The following is a 15932-nucleotide window of genomic DNA, read 5'->3' on the forward strand; positions in this document are numbered from 1 at the left end:
GTGGTGAGATGTGTGCTTAGGGACTATTTGCTTAGGATTGAGTTGGTTATCAGTAACATGGTTTTTGATTGGGAAATTTTTGTGGTCTTTGCCTTGGAGAACTGCGTATTTGGAGAGACTAAAATCAGTTCGTCTGAGCCTCGTTTTATCCTAGCATATCATATTGTACTGTTTCTGGTTTTTGGTGATAGTGGTTGGCCAGCCAGCTATAGAAGGTACGGGATGACCGATGGACACCTAACATATACTGATATATAATGGTGTGGCTCAATTTGAAATACATGGAGAAGGAAATACATCAAATTATTGACCATAAGCATTGGCACAATCTGCAACGATGTTTTCTCCCGGGCTAGTCGATGTTAACTGTATAGATTCCATGTATATATCGTAACACGGCACAACACTGCTACAGTTTATATTAATGGCAATTTCAGTGCTCGATGTCCCGTATATTTTCCTATAACTCACTTTTCTGATTTCAACTCGGGTTTCCTTCACAAAACATCGCTAATTTAATTTAATAATAATAATGCACAAAAAAAATACAAAAAGATTTGTACAATAATTAGAAACCAAAAAACTAATAAATTTGCAGTGTACCTCTTCTTTGCATGGGTTTCTCACGTCACAGTAATTTTGATCGATGGTTTTCGGATTTTGTTCGGTTCACTTGTAAAATTAGCAAAAACATACGGATTTGGAAATATAATTTACCTGCCATGTCTTGATTCTAGCTCCATTGGTGGTTCCCTTGAAGAATGCGTCGGAGATACGAATCTTCTCTACTTGTACATAATTTCCTTGTCTTCCTAAGCTCCCAAGACCAAGTATTTTATCACATCATTAACACTTGATATCATTTACAAAAAATTCAGATTATGAAACAAATTATTAACTTATAAACAAAAAAATTCCATTCGAAATCCTACACCTATTACTTGTTGACTACTGCCTCATCTACTTTTTCTTAAAATATATGTATAATATAACAACACAAAAACTTACATGAGACCGTCTCACATGTCAATTTTGTGAGATAGATCTATTATCTGACCCGACCCGTGAAAAAAGTATTACTTTTATATCAAAATTATTCATTTTCATTTAATATATAGACCAGATCGATCCGTCTCACGAATATAGACGGTCTCATCGGAGACTTATCAATATAATAATAATAAATTACCTTTTGGCACAAAATGTATTTGTTAGATTAGATGTCATGAAAGCCAATTGTTGGCTAGGGATTTTATTGACTCAGTTGTAATAAACAATCTTTATTTTAATATAATTAATTATTTCATGGTTTGTTATTTTTTTATCTGTATACATATGTGAGCAACATAGATAAAGACCTTGATTATACTTTAATACAAATGAATCGTAATTCGATGTTGAAACTCATTTGTAAACATTGTATAATCTAAATTTGTTCCTAGTCGATTCAGCCGCCTAAAACATGGATAAATGTCGCTTGAGCTCGAGACTAGCATTTGTGATGTTGTGTACTGCGTTTCTTGGTAAGGGCATAGAGATGTCCAAACATGCAGATGGGTTGTCATATGATGATTATACCGAACTACCCTCCCTCGAATTTTCCAAGTTGTTATCATTCATCGAGAGGATAAGTCCGTGGTTATGATTGTACACCATTAGTCTTTACGACCCGGGACAACACTGAGGCTCTATATGCTAGGGCTGTGCTTTGACTCGTTTACCGACTCCAGGATAGTCATCAGGTGGCGAGATTGGGTACAGTTGCGACACATATAGGAGTCAGTGCACTATAGTTGGGGATTCACCGCTCACCTACGGGTGTGGATATCCTATGTGATCTGATGAAATAATAGTACGTGGAATCTCTGGCCAGAGTATGAGATGTACGCTGGAGAATGAGTTCTCCAATAGTACATGCGATGCCACTATTTATATGTGTCACATAGTTATCGAATTAATATGCAAACCTCGATGAACCAATGATTGCAGATTCAATCGAAATATATGAGATGAAGGGACCGTACTGTATATTAATCATAATCGACTGGTTCTTGTGGGCACTATCAGTGATACATAGGGAATCATGGGGCGATGCTACTAGAAGCTTTTACCATGATTCGATGGGTTTAATCAGAAATATGATTTCTGACATTCTCATGATCAATTGTTGATACATAGAATGTGGCAAATTAGGTTAAGCCCGAATAAATGATTATGTCCTGAATCACAAAGAGTTGTGAACCAACGGCTAGTTGTATCCGGGAACCATTGAGGGCCACACAAGCACTGGATCATTTGTTCACGTTGAGAATACATTCAAGGAGTTGAGTTTATATTATGATATAGTAAATTCAAGGAGTTGAATTCATGATAATTAAATTTTGAAAAAATAAATTCAAGGAGTTGAATTTATAAAATTTGAGAATTTAATTTATTAAACTCAAAAGTTGAGAGCGATTTTAGTAAATAACCAAATATGATAATTAGATATTAAATTTTGGAGGTGATAAATTCAAGAAATTGAATTTATAATTTAAATATTAAATTCAAATATTGAATCCATAATGGATTTAATTTATTAAACTCAAAAGTTGAGTTTATTAAACATTAAATTAAATATAGTGAGAAGTATGTTTAATGGGCTTGTAGGAGTACAAGTCCAACATACTAAATAATTAAAGTTCTTAATGGACTTTGATTAATTAATTAAACTAGTTGGACTAGCCCGATTAATTAATCAAGCCCATTAATGTTATTTATGATATCTAGGTTATGACTTGATTATAAAAGAGAGTTGAAAGGCCATAACCCTAGCCACCACAACACACTAATTTTCAAAAAGGAGCCTCTCTTTTCTCTCCAAAAATTTCGGCCCTCTCTTTTGAAAAAGAGTTTGAGCCGCCTCTCAAACTTTGATCTCCAACGTAAAATCTCTTTTAATTTTTCTAGTGCAAATTAGAATAGGAACAAATCTTCTAGTCGTGGACCTGATTCAAAGAATAAAGAAAGGAGTTTATGAAAAAAGTTCGTAGGAAATTCATCCAGAGCTATCTCCACTAACCCCAGAATAGTTGGAGCCGTGTGAATCTTTCACAAAAGGTATAAAGTTTAAACTCCCTATGATTGTTTAATTATAAAAACCATACGAGTGTCCAAATATATCTTGAATGTCAAGATCTAAAAATTTTAAAACTTCCGCTGCATTTGGGCACGAGAAAACCGAGATCCAACCGTATTTATGTTATATTAAATTATACTATAGTTATTTTTGCGTTTTAATAATGGCGAAATTTACAGAAAACATTGTTCTTGATATATTTATTACATTAAATTAAATTATCAGCGTACGTATTGCATCGCAAGATTAATGAGGCCAAAAAGGCAAGAAATAACATTTACCTAATACCATGACCAGGTCCACACTCGACATTGTCTATCTTGACGTTGGAAATTCGATCACCTATAGGAATACAATGATCCCCTATTCAAATCAATTAACCAAATCATTTATGTAAAGTCCCAGATTTGACGACTATCTTCACTGTATCAAGACGGGTCTTTCCAGCGTTCTTATGTCCTCACTTACACGCACCCTGGGAAACTTTCCAGGAGGCAACCCATCCCAAAATTACCCCAAGTCAAGCACGCTTCACTTTGAATTTCTTATGTGATGAGCTACCGAAAAGAAGATGCACCTTCTTGATATGAGTAGTACATATCAAATCTTTTAAGCCCTCTTCAACTGTACAGTCCCATACCTGAACAGTTTCGGAATCTCTCTCCTTCCGGTGTAATAACGGTTCATCCATGTTCCCTTCATCTAGAAGCCTGTCAGGAGCCGCTCATTGTCTGTGCCACCTCATGGCACCGGTGATCACCCCCTGCCCTCTTCGGCCCCGGGCCTCACATTCCAACCAGCTTCCGCTTGGTTCGTCCCCGAACCACACCGTACTCGGAGAGGTCGGCTCTGATACCACTTGTAACTCCCCAGATTTGACGAATGTCCTCACTGTATCAAGACGGGTCTTTCCAGCGTGCTTATGTCCTCGCTCACACGCACCTTGAGAAACTTCCCAAGAGGTCACTCATCTCAAAATTGCCCCAAGTCAAGCACGCTTAACTTTGGAGTTCTTATGTGACTGTACAGTCTCATACCTGAACAGTTTCGGAATCCCTCTCCTTCCGGTGTAAGAACGGTTCATCCATGTTCCCTCCACCTAGAAGCCTGTCAGGAGCCGCTCATTGTCTGTGTCACCTCATGGCACCGACGATCACCTCCCGTCCTCTTCGGTCCCGGGCCTCACATGCCCACCAGCTTCCTCTTGGTTCGTCCCCGAACCACACCGTATTCGGAGAGGTCGGCTCTGATACCACTTGTAACGCCCCAGATTTGACGATTGTCCTCACTGTATCAAGACGGGTCTTTCCAGCGTGCTTATGTTATCACTCACACGCACCCTGAGAAACTTTCCAGGAGGTCACCCATCTCAAAATTGCCCCAAGTCAAGCACGCTTAACTTTGGAGTTCTTATGTGACTGTACAGTCCCATACCTGAATAGTTTCGGAATCCCTCTCCTTCCGGTGTAAGAACGGTTCATCCATGTTCCCTCCACCTAGAAGTCTGTAAGGAGCCGCTCATTGTCTGTGCCACCTCATGGCACCGGCGATCACCCCCCGCCCTCTTCGGCCCCGGGCCTCACATGCCCACCAGCTTCCGCTTGGTTTGTCCCCGAACCACACTGTACTCAGAGAGGTCGGCTCTGATACCATTTGTAACGTCCCAGATTTGACGACTGTCCTCACTGTATCAAGATGGGTCTTTCCAGCGTGTTTATGTCATCACTCACACGCACCATGGGAAACTTTTCATGAGGTCACCCATCCCAAAATTGCCTCAAGTTAAGCACGCTTAACTTTTGAGTTCTTATGTGATGAGCTACCGAAAAGAAGGTGCATCTTCTTTTCGGTAGCTCATCACATAAGAACTCCAAAGTTAAGCGTGCTTGACTTGGAGTAATTTCGGAATGGGTGACCCCATGGGAAGTTTTCTAGGGTACGTGTGAGTGAGGACATAAGTACGCTGAAAAGACTCGTCTTGGTACAGTGAGGAGTGTCGTCGAATCTGGGGCGTTACAAATTAACTTCAACTTGAATTTACAAACATCAACTAATCAAGCATCTTATATTAAATTTAATATGCATGATACTTCCACACATAGCTCGTCTCAAGACAGACCTACAAAGATTATCGTCTTTAAATTTCACGAAATTAACTATAAATACCGACGGAAAATTTGGAATTGATGATGATCACATTGTAGGAAGAGTGGATATGAATGCCATCGGTGTTGGGAGAATTTGCAGGAGACTCGATAACAACATTGTTAACCACAAAGCTATTGCATCCTCGCAACAATGTGTGTGTTTGTGCGCTGTTAATGAGCGAGCCATCAACTGGCATCCTTCCCATTCCATTTGCTAGGCATTTCCAGCGCGATAATCGTGCCTGAAATCTTTAGTACACAATTGACGTGACAAAACTTTACAGAATTAATTTCTTTAATTTCCAAGAAGAATAAACTTCTTTTTATCAAAAAAATTTAAAAGGAATAAACTTTAAAAATATTTTTCAATTTAAATAGTAATAATAAAAGGAGAAGAAAAAAATAGAGTGACTTAATCGTGCTTACGATGAAATAGGTAGTTGTAGGTTGTCATGGACCTTCAAAAACAACAGGGTTTAGTAAATATGTCTTATTCGGAGGAACAATGAATCTTGAAGATGGAATTGGTGCGATACACGCAGCATCACATGCCTCTAAAAAAGCCTGAAAATAACAATAAAATTAAAAACACTATAAAATTATATTAAATAAAATAAACATTACGTGACAACAAACAAAATTATCCAAAAAATAAAACATGAAAAGTTTACTTGTGAATCATCAGTTTGACCATCGCTTTTGGCTCCATAATCTGTCACTCTAAAATGGTCTTCATCTTTGCAATCGAACATGCAACCAGTATGTGAAGAACCCAATGCAACAATTAATAACACTACTCCAAACACATCCTGCACTCAAAATTTTGGTTTAGAAGTGGATTATACCTGATGCGGGTCTTAAAATGAATACCTGAAATAAGAGAATTAATTGGCCTCGTGCTACTATGAATCAGCTAACAAAATGGAAATTCAATTAATTGTCTTCTCAGGGCTGTCACCTACTTCACGAACAAACGTTAGAAGCGTCGGGGATTACCCGACGAAAAACTCTCCGACGGTCAAATCAGCGATCACCTCCAAAAATATATAAAAAAGATAATAACTTTTAGAACTCAAAAGCACATACCTCCAAAGTAACAAATGATTGGTATTTATAGACAAATTGATATGGTCTCAAAATTGCAAATGAACCCTCCTATATAACTAAACATTGGCGACTAGCCCCTATAAGAACAAAATATTAGCAATAGGGCCATTTATTCTTTTATTTTTTTTCTGATCGATCTTAATGAAAGTATCAACAATTAGAACTTAATTAACTAAAAATCACAAATCCATCAACACCAAATATAATTTAGGGAAGATGCACATAAAGACTACTATGTCCACGGGAAAAGATAACTGCTTTCTTCTTCTACTACTTCATGTACAAAGTGAAATTGGACTCCAATGTATTTTGTCTTGGAATCAAAGGCTGGATTTCTTGCGATGTGCAAGGCACTCCGACTGTCAACAAACAAAGAAATTTAATCTTGTTTGTGTCTGATCTCCTCCAATAACCTTTTAATCCATATTGCCTCCTTGCAAGCTTGAGTAGCTGCCATGTATTCTGCCTCCGTTGTAGATAATGTCAAAATTGTTTGCTGTTTTGAAACACGGCTTATTGTTCCCCTTGCAAGTATAAATACATAATCAGTGGTAAATTTCCTCTTATCAGGATCACCTGCATAATCTGAATCGACATAGCCCCTGAGTGTAAAATCTGATCCTCCATAACATAATGCATCATTTGAGGTACCCAATGTATTTAGGAATCCTCTTAACAGTGCTCCAATGCTCTCTTCCAGGATTCGTCATATACCGACTAACTCCTCCCACTACTTGAGCAATGTCTGGTCTTTTGCAGATCATAGCGAACATCAAAATTCCCATCGCTGATTCATATGATACTAGAGACATCTCCATCCTCTCTGCTTCACTGTTAGGACACATCTCAGAGGATAATTTGAAGTTCACAGGAAGAGGAGTCGATATTGGCTTGTTATCTTGCATGTTGAAGCGTTTCAAAATTTTCTTCAAATAATTTTTCTAGGAAAGCCAAATTTTTTTGTTACTTCTGTTCGATGAACTTGCATTCTTAGAATCTTGTTCGCCGACCCCAAGTCCTTCATATCAAATTCCCTAGCCAACCGTGCCTTCAATCCTTGGACCTGATCTTTGTTGGGGTCTGCTACTAACATGTCGTCCACATACAACAACAAAATGATATAATCATCACCAGACCTCTTAAAATATGTACAAAGGTCTGCACTCAGTCTGTTGTATCCAAGGCTCATGATATATGAATCAAATCTCTTGTACCAACACTTCGGTGCCTGTTTGAGATCTTATGTAGATTTGTTCAACATGCAAACCAAGTTCTATTTGCCTTTTTCCGCAAAACATTCTGGCTGGAGCATATAGATTTTTCTTCAAGATCTCCATGATGAAATGCCATTTTCACATCTAGCTGTTCTAGATGTAGGTCAAACACTACTCTGACTGTTGTGAGCCGAACCACATGAGAAAATATTTCATTGAAGTCAATGTCTTCTTTCTAAGCTTACTCTTTTACCACCAATCTAGCACGATACCGCTCCACTTTGTTATTATCATCACGCTTGATCTTATAGACTCATATGTTTTCAATGACTTTCCTCCCTCATGGTAGTGTAATAAGATCACAAGTTTTATTTATGTCTAATGACTCCAACTCTTCTTGCATTGCTATCATCCACAAGGATACATCCGAACTTTGAGTAGCCTCGTGGAAACTCAAAAGCTCACCATCCTCTGATAATAGACAATATGCAATATTGCTTTTAGTGACATAATCTGAAAGCCAACCTGGTGGTCTTCTGTCTCAAGTTGACTGCCTCATATTGGAAACCTTATACTCAACATGTTCTTATTCTTCATGCTCTGGTATTGCTTCACAAAAAATTTGACATCCGTCCATCTTATTTTCCACCTGAAATATAATAGTTTCTGAATTCATTGCGCCTTTGTCTCCCTTTACTTTATCTTTTTCGAAGATAACATCTCTGCTAATGACAAGTTTGTGGACAGTAGGATATCACAAGCGAAACTCTTTTACTCCATCAGCATAACCTAAAAAGATACATTTTTTGGATTTTGAATCCAACTTCGATCTTTCTTGCTCATTGTACAGAACGTATACAGAACTTCCAAATGTATGCAAATGAGAATAATATGGCGGCTTCCCGGTCCACGTCTCCATCGAAATCTTCAGATCAATCGCCACTAAAGGAGAACGATTGATAATATAACAAGCGGTTTTGACTGCTTCCGCCCAAAATGACTTGTCTAGACGCTCATTCCTCAACATGGCTCTTATTCTGTCCAATAAGGTCATGTTCATCTGCTCCGCCACTCCATTCTGTTGAGGTGTGTAAGCCTTTTTTAATTGTCTTTTAATGCCCTCATGTTGAAAAAATGCATCAAACTCATCAATGGTATCCTCCATTGTCAGTCCTCAAACACTTGATTTTCTTTTCAGAATCAAGTTCAACCCGCGCTTTGAAATCCTTGAAGATCTGGAAAACATCTTATTTCTTCTTGATTGGATACACCCAACATATCCTAGAGAAATAATTAATGAACGACACAAATTATTTCGCTCATCCTAGAGATATAACGGGTGCTTGCCAAACATCCAAATGAATCAGCTCCAATATGCTTTTGCTTCTGACAATAGAAGTGTCAAACTTTAATCTGTTGATTACTAGTAAGATAATGCTCACAAAAAGGTAATGACACTTTCTTTAAGTCCCGGCAGTAGCTTCCGTTCTGAGAGAATTTTCACCCATCGTACTGACATATGCCCGAGCTTTCTATGCCATAATACTGTTAATTCTTCTTCTGAACCAATTGATGCAACATCTAATTCTGCCTCTTTGTGTGTTTATCCCAAAGTATATACAGATTTGCAGCAACTTTTTCGCCTTCATAACCTCAAGCGCACCCTTCACAATTTGCATGATCTCGTTCTCGAAACGGGTTTTACACCCGATGTCATCCAATTGCCTCAAGGACAAAAGATTTTTCGTTAGTCCCTTCACATGTCTTACCTCATATATGGTGCGAATGATGCCATCAAACATTTTTATTTTGATAGTACCAATCTTAGCGATTTTCAAGGCATGATCATTTTCCATGGATACAGATCCTCCTGAGACTGGTTCACAATGATCAAATCATTCTCTCCGAGACGTCATGTGCCACGTCACTCCTGAATCCATATCCATGTGACAAAATTTGTGACTGTTTTCTACAACCGTTGCCGCTTCACTAAATAATATTTCATCACTGCCTGAAGTACTGGCCACATTTTCTTGAGAACTCTTCTCGATACTTGTACACTCTTTCTTGAAGTGTCATTTATCGCCACATTTAAAGCATCAAATATTTTTTTTCTTACTTCTCGACTTTTATCTACCTCATCTTTGGCTTCCACTGGAGTCACAGTCCATAAATCTTCCTCTTATCATCGACAAAGCCTCTGTCTACTTCGAAGTTACCAACATATCTTTTTTATTCTTGCGCTGGCTTTCTTCTTCGAGAACCACATTTGAGACATCGTTGAATTTTAGAAAGCCCAAAAGAATATTGTTGGTTATGTTTATGATAAATTGATTATATGAATATGGTAAACTTTGAAGTAGAAGCTCTTGACCTCGTACATTTTTATCAGATAATCCTAGATAACTTTTGCTGTTTTTATCTCAGAGATACTAGATAGTACTTCGTCTGCTATAGCCAAGGGTAAATTGACAACAACATTGTCATTAATCTCATTCCACTTTCCATCATCCGTAATTTCCACCGATCTATCTCCAATAGCCGCCAAAAAATTCTCTTTTCTTAAAACTGCTAGTATCTTTATTTTTCACAGCATAAAATTGCTTCCATTGAACTTTGTTATCTTGTACATGACTGCATTATGTCTACAAAAATTTAGTAGACTAGACAAAATAATCTCATCTTAATAAAAAAATCTCAAAAAAACTTTCTGATATGGAAGATCAGTCTAGGTTACAGCCACATAGCATACTCAGAATTTAAAAAATTTTAAACAAAGGCTCTGATACCACTTGTTGGTGCGACAATTTGAGATAATAAATAAGAAAATAAAGAATAAATTTAACACCGAGATTTACGTTAAAAACTCCTAAAAATTATTAGGGAAAAAACCACATGCAAGATGAAAAGAATTCAGGTATAATATTTTATGGTGTACTACTCACCGTGTTTCCAAAGAGAACACACTTTCTCTTAATACAGGAGAACAAAACACCTCACAAATATTATAGAACTAAGCACTCAAATGCTATAAGATGAGAGAAAACTCGAAAAAGGGATGATTTCAAAATGAGGGGAGGTAGCTCTATTCATAGAGCCTCTTGTCCGTGTGAAGACTCAATAAAAACGTCTATTCTTATTTTCAACAAAACTCAACGCATTGTCTCTGCCACCAATCATTCATTCAATTTAATTTTTCGACATACATTTACTTCATTTTGCTGACAACTACATAATTGTTGAGCACAAAGATGAATATGGTCAGTAATCATCATATCAAAAGTAACTAATTTAACATGCTAAGTTTATGTTTCCAAAACACAATTTCAATTAAAGGTCATCCTTAATTTCTTACAACAGATAGTTAGTAGTAGAAAATATCATTTATTTTTTTTGCAAACCAATCACCTATATATAACAAAATCTTAAATTCGACGAAGAAACTTTATAATAATCAATAAATTAAATTCCACCTTACCTCAATCGTAATGATTCTTCAATTCTTTGACTGATGAAGAAAAAAAGTACTTCATCTCGAGCTTCCCAGCCCAAGACATTTATACATTTGATCAAAGATTAAAGACCACTTTTTTTCCTTGCACGCAATAATAACCATGATTGGAGTCATTGTAATCTCTAAAGATTACTTTGGTTTTCTTTTTCTTTTTAAATTTTGAATCCGTGTTTGATTTTTCAGCTCCAGATTTGTTTAGACACTGTGTGAAGATTTTTTTTTCTCGCTTATCATTTTGACTTTGCGTCCAATACCATTTCGACATCCTTTTCCTTTCATGGCTTCAATCTTATTTTCATTCTTTTTTTGTTTGTTACTCAATTAGTAAAGGTTAATATTCCTTCACAAATCATATAATTTTACAGGATGATAGCAGTTCAATTCAATTTATCTCGATGACATTATCTTTGTAATAAATACAACAACTTCATTGCACCGAAAAAAATTATTTGGAGTTAAACATAGACTCCAAATATTTTAATCAATGATAGTCGTTAGATCTGCGGTGAATAAAATATCCCATGTGGATGAAACATCGTAAAAATTTGAGACTACAAAAAATATTAGTCATAAGTAACCCTTTTTTGTTATTTTTTTTTCGGTTCTTATCCTTTAATGGTAAAGAACATTAATTGCTATTCCTATTGAGAGTGAATCCCGACATTGTGACATTTATGCTCTTTTTGACATTTTGGACGGGTTAAAGTTTTTGCTCGAAAATACTAATTGCTGCGTTTATTTAAGCGAATGAATGAATGAATGTTTAAATTACATAGAGATCCGAACTCTTTTTTCTGAGTAAAAGTGATTACGGTTTTGACATTAGTAATTCTCGAAGACCATGAATATTATTATCTTGTCGGAAGAGTTGATTCTTTTAGCCTGGAATTTTCGAGGGTCGGATCCAAATTTTACTCTTGATCGAACAATTTAATATATTTTGAAAGTACAGAAGACATATATTTTTTAAAAAAAATTCAATATAAGTTGGGATTTATTTTTTTAAAAAAAGGAAGTTAAAGAAACAATTGCTTTGATTCACCCCACCGATTTTGTTCCTTCTAGCTATTCACAAACACAGAGAGATGTCAAAGTTTGTTTAGATTCAACATGCTTCCTTAATACAATGAAAATATAAAATTAGACAGACAAGCGACAATTGATCTTACATTGCAATTTGTCCATGAAACTGAGCCTCCCTCCATAAACAACCTTTGGATTTCGGCCTCTCCTGCAAAAAATAAATTATTAGCGCTGTCTTGACTAAATTCAAGATACTATCCATACCAGAGTTGTCTTACCAAATAACCATGCAAACGACAAAGAAAAGGAAGCCGTATATGGAATTACTACATGCAAAAGAAAACGAGTGCACACCGAATTCATCTCGGGCTCGAACATTAGTCGTTGCCACTATTTAGGGCCGCTGGTTTTCGAAGAACCACATCGCTCTACCATAACATCATAGAGTTGCTTGCCATTCTACATGAAACGATAGAAGGAAAGAAGGATAAATGGGTTTTATCAGTACACGACCAAGAATTTGATCACGGAAGTAAAACAAGGTAGAAGATACTCAGGTTTCAAGGTGGTTGACACTTACAAAAATTACTGGGAAAAAGTGAATTTGTCCTTCTGGCTTTGTCTGTGTCTCCTTAAAATAAACTAATATTGGAAAAGAAGGCCACCACAGCTCCCAGTTCACAAATGTTGAATATCTGACAGATCACGTAATAATGATAATAAATAGTTACACCTGCTTATACGTTCACTCCCTGGGGCCTGTGGACTTTAAAGTTGTGTCAAAAACCATGTAAGCACTCTAAAATTCAGCTCTTTTGATACCGGAAATTGTCTATCCAACTGTTTAACCCCGTTTCTTAAATACAACTCAGTACGTAATAATAAAGAATAAAAGCTCACACTTACTTCCAACTGTTTTTTCCACCCACGAAAGCATTTTCACCTGATTCCTCGAGCTGGTCTCCAATTTTTACCTCCTGTGATCAGGTTTCTTGGAATTATTTATTGAACTTCGGCATAAATGAGTTCCATGTGATCAAGATGTAAAAGAGCATTCTACTTAGTCATGCTATAGGAAGTAAAACTTAAGAACATATTGCAGCATGGAAAAGGTCACTGAGAGCCTGCTTCCTCTAACTTGTGGTCCTGTCCGTTGTTCAAAATATTGTATAAGATAGTTACGTGTTTACAAGATATTTACAAGTATTCCTTTTAGTCTTTTAGAAGGATTTATAAATATTTAAATATGGTGCTGAAATCTCATAAGATCTAAACTTCGATACATTTCTTCTATCCCAAACTACACTGTAAGTTCATCTGCTCTATGTTTTTTTCCTATCTTCAATGACCTATGTTATTTTTTTTTCTCCAATAATCTATGTTTATCCAAACAATTTAATCTAATTTCTGAAATTTTAAAATTTCAGAAATCACTAGTTTGGAAACCGAACACTACTTTTTTAGTTTTAATTTTTTGATGTTATAAGCTCTTATTGTCGTCAATGCATGGTCGACCAAAAGGATTGAAAATCATTTTGATGCATAAGTATGCTGGTATCCTATCAAACTGACGTTTATACCGATGTGACATCATCCTGAAAAAGACTATTATTGCCTCAATGGTAAGCATAATAGTATGAAGTTCTACTACAAATTTGATGGATTGACGAACAATAGTCGGTGTACAAGTTACATTACCCTAAGGATAAGAAGAATTCTCAATCAGTCATTCCATAATCATGATAAGGTTACGAGCCTAGACTAATGCATAATTGAGTTGCTTCAATGTTTGCATCAAATGCATTAGAGAAGAGATTAGTAAACAAACCAGGGACTCTTCATCAAAGACAAATCTCACCCTTGTTGCCTGAAACAAATATATAAAATCATTTGAATGTTACTGCAATATTCCGTACATAGCGATAGTCAAAGTTGCATTCTCAAACTATAGGAAGAATCACATCTATATCTGCTTCATAATGGTACCCCAACATGACAAGCTATTGATACTTTATCCGTGACTCTTAGAAATGTAATGCATAAACCTCCATGTTACCTGAACTAAAAGGAGTAATCCAAGAAGACCAATGGGGACTGCGGCTGCTAAATTATCCGCAAATACAAAACCACCAGCCGCTCCTATCAAATGAAAAATTCAAATAATCATAATTTCAGCTCTCTGATGTTGTATATGTGATATGTGTGAACAATGACAAATAAGATCAATTTTTTTTAATTCAAAAAAAGCAAGTTTAGAAATGGTTCCCCTCAATCCCCTTGATTACTTCCTGTGTTCACCCCCATCTCCAACAGTCAATGTTCATCTCTTATTATGTGGCATAGCAAGATGCATCCCAAGGGCCATGACTACGTACAAAGGAACTAAAATTATAGTGCCAAGTGTTGCATATCATCATTATACAACCATGCCAACATTGGGAAGAGAGGCGATGATCATTTCATGAATAAGGAAACAAAATAAAATGTTTGCAGTTTGCTTGCATGACATTTTCTTAGCACCAATACGCACCAAGAAGTACAACTGGAATACGGTAATCAGGGTCAGGAATGATGGTATCTTTCCTAACTTTCTTCCCAAGCTGTGAAACAAAAAAAAATGATGTTAAAGCTACACTGCGTAGTTACTGCATCGAATTATGATCTCCATTACACAATGAGGTGAATGGGGGCGCTTTACACTCAAATTTTAAAACTTCAAATTTCACCCATAATCTGTAAGATATAACTTTTCCCAGTTAACATAATTATTGGATTCATGCACCAACCATATGAAAACAAATGATTACAAGATACATTCTAATGAGAAGGAAGTATCAAAGTGAAAAAAAACTTAAATTTCACTTCCAGTTTTTCTTAAATGCAAATTTCAAACTTAAACAACGCAAAAATATCCTCTTATTCCGACGAAATTACTGCAAGCGGCCAACGGAATAAGGGGGAACTAATGAAGTTTTAAAAGCTGAGGCTCAAAACTGAGATAATCTCTATGTATTTACTATTTCAAGCATACTGCAGCACTTTATCAGTAATTTTATTTTGAACTCCGCAATAAGTGGTAATCAAATCACAGAAAAGACAGAGAAACATGTACAACAGAAGTAACGGTGGCACGCCTTGTTGATGCTGCGCCAGTGTTTCTGATCAAGATTGAATATTTGCCACAAAATGAACTCCGAAAATTCCTCCCAAGAACACCCACTTCACCAAAATCTGCCACAAAAGCAGCTAATCAATTCATCAAGTAATTAAATTCGAAACACGAGTCAAATGATAAAATGGGAAAGGAAACCATGGTTCCGTATCAGTGGAGAATGCAAGAGGCTCACTAATCAAGCAAGAAGAACCATGCAACAGAGCGGTTCCCATGATTATTATCGGATGAATTCAGGCGAAAAGCTCTGTTATTTATTTCCCGTTGTGTGGGTAAGAAATGAACAGCGTGGAATCGGACCAGCCCATTAAGTGACCGTCATACCCTTTCGCATTTCCTACTATTTAACTGAAAACAATTTGAAAGGAATATGATTTATTCCTTATTAAAAAATTTCTTTTTATGTGTTTATTGATAAATCATTGAATTTTCTTTTTATAAACCATATATATTTATGATAAAATTATAGATATGATCATAATATTTTAAAAAATTTATTTTCAAATAAAATTTTTGTTTCCATGAATTTTAAGAATATTTTTTTATGAAATAAACTCAAAGACAAAGGAAGCTGTTTTCAAATGTGGACAACGAGAGAGAGGAGAGATGCTGCAGGAACAAGCATGAGAATTGAAGA

The 15932-nt window shown here is 36.2% G+C and overlaps 1 protein-coding gene and 1 pseudogene across 2 annotated transcripts; both read right to left on the bottom strand.

Moving 5' to 3' along the window:
• Positions 1-271: 271 nt before the first annotated feature.
• LOC142550265 (putative polygalacturonase At2g43860) lies at positions 272-5520 on the bottom strand (annotated as a pseudogene).
• Positions 5521-12116: 6596 nt separating this feature from the next.
• On the bottom strand, positions 12117-15625 carry LOC142549468 (uncharacterized). Of its 2 annotated transcripts, none has more exons than XM_075658428.1 (9): positions 15471-15625; positions 15236-15354; positions 14654-14723; positions 14180-14262; positions 13952-13990; positions 13030-13100; positions 12704-12818; positions 12478-12582; positions 12117-12331 (listed from the first exon to the last, which is right to left on the bottom strand). In XM_075658428.1, exons 1-8 carry the CDS (start codon positions 15508-15510, stop codon positions 12514-12516), a joined length of 606 nt encoding a protein of 201 aa, XP_075514543.1. In that variant the 5' UTR covers positions 15511-15625; the 3' UTR covers positions 12117-12331; positions 12478-12513. The 2 variants fall into 2 exon arrangements, with proteins under 2 accessions (XP_075514543.1, XP_075514542.1); XM_075658427.1 differs by having other exon boundaries at positions 15236-15369.
• Positions 15626-15932: the final 307 nt, after the last annotated feature.

This window comes from Primulina tabacum, chromosome 6 (assembly GCF_025594145.1).
Source record: "Primulina tabacum isolate GXHZ01 chromosome 6, ASM2559414v2, whole genome shotgun sequence".
Classification (NCBI taxonomy): Eukaryota; Viridiplantae; Streptophyta; class Magnoliopsida; order Lamiales; family Gesneriaceae; genus Primulina; species Primulina tabacum.

Coding starts and splice junctions, on each gene's coding strand:
- LOC142549468 (XM_075658427.1), bottom strand. CDS start 15,510: ATGGGAACCGCTCTGTTGCATGGTTCTTCTTGCTTGATTA. Junction 14,724..15,235: donor GTGCCACCGTTACTTCTGTT/GTACATGTTTCT, acceptor TTTGTTTCACAG/CTTGGGAAGAAAGTTAGGAA. Junction 12,583..12,703: donor ACTTTTTCCCAGTAATTTTT/GTAAGTGTCAAC, acceptor CGTTTCATGTAG/AATGGCAAGCAACTCTATGA.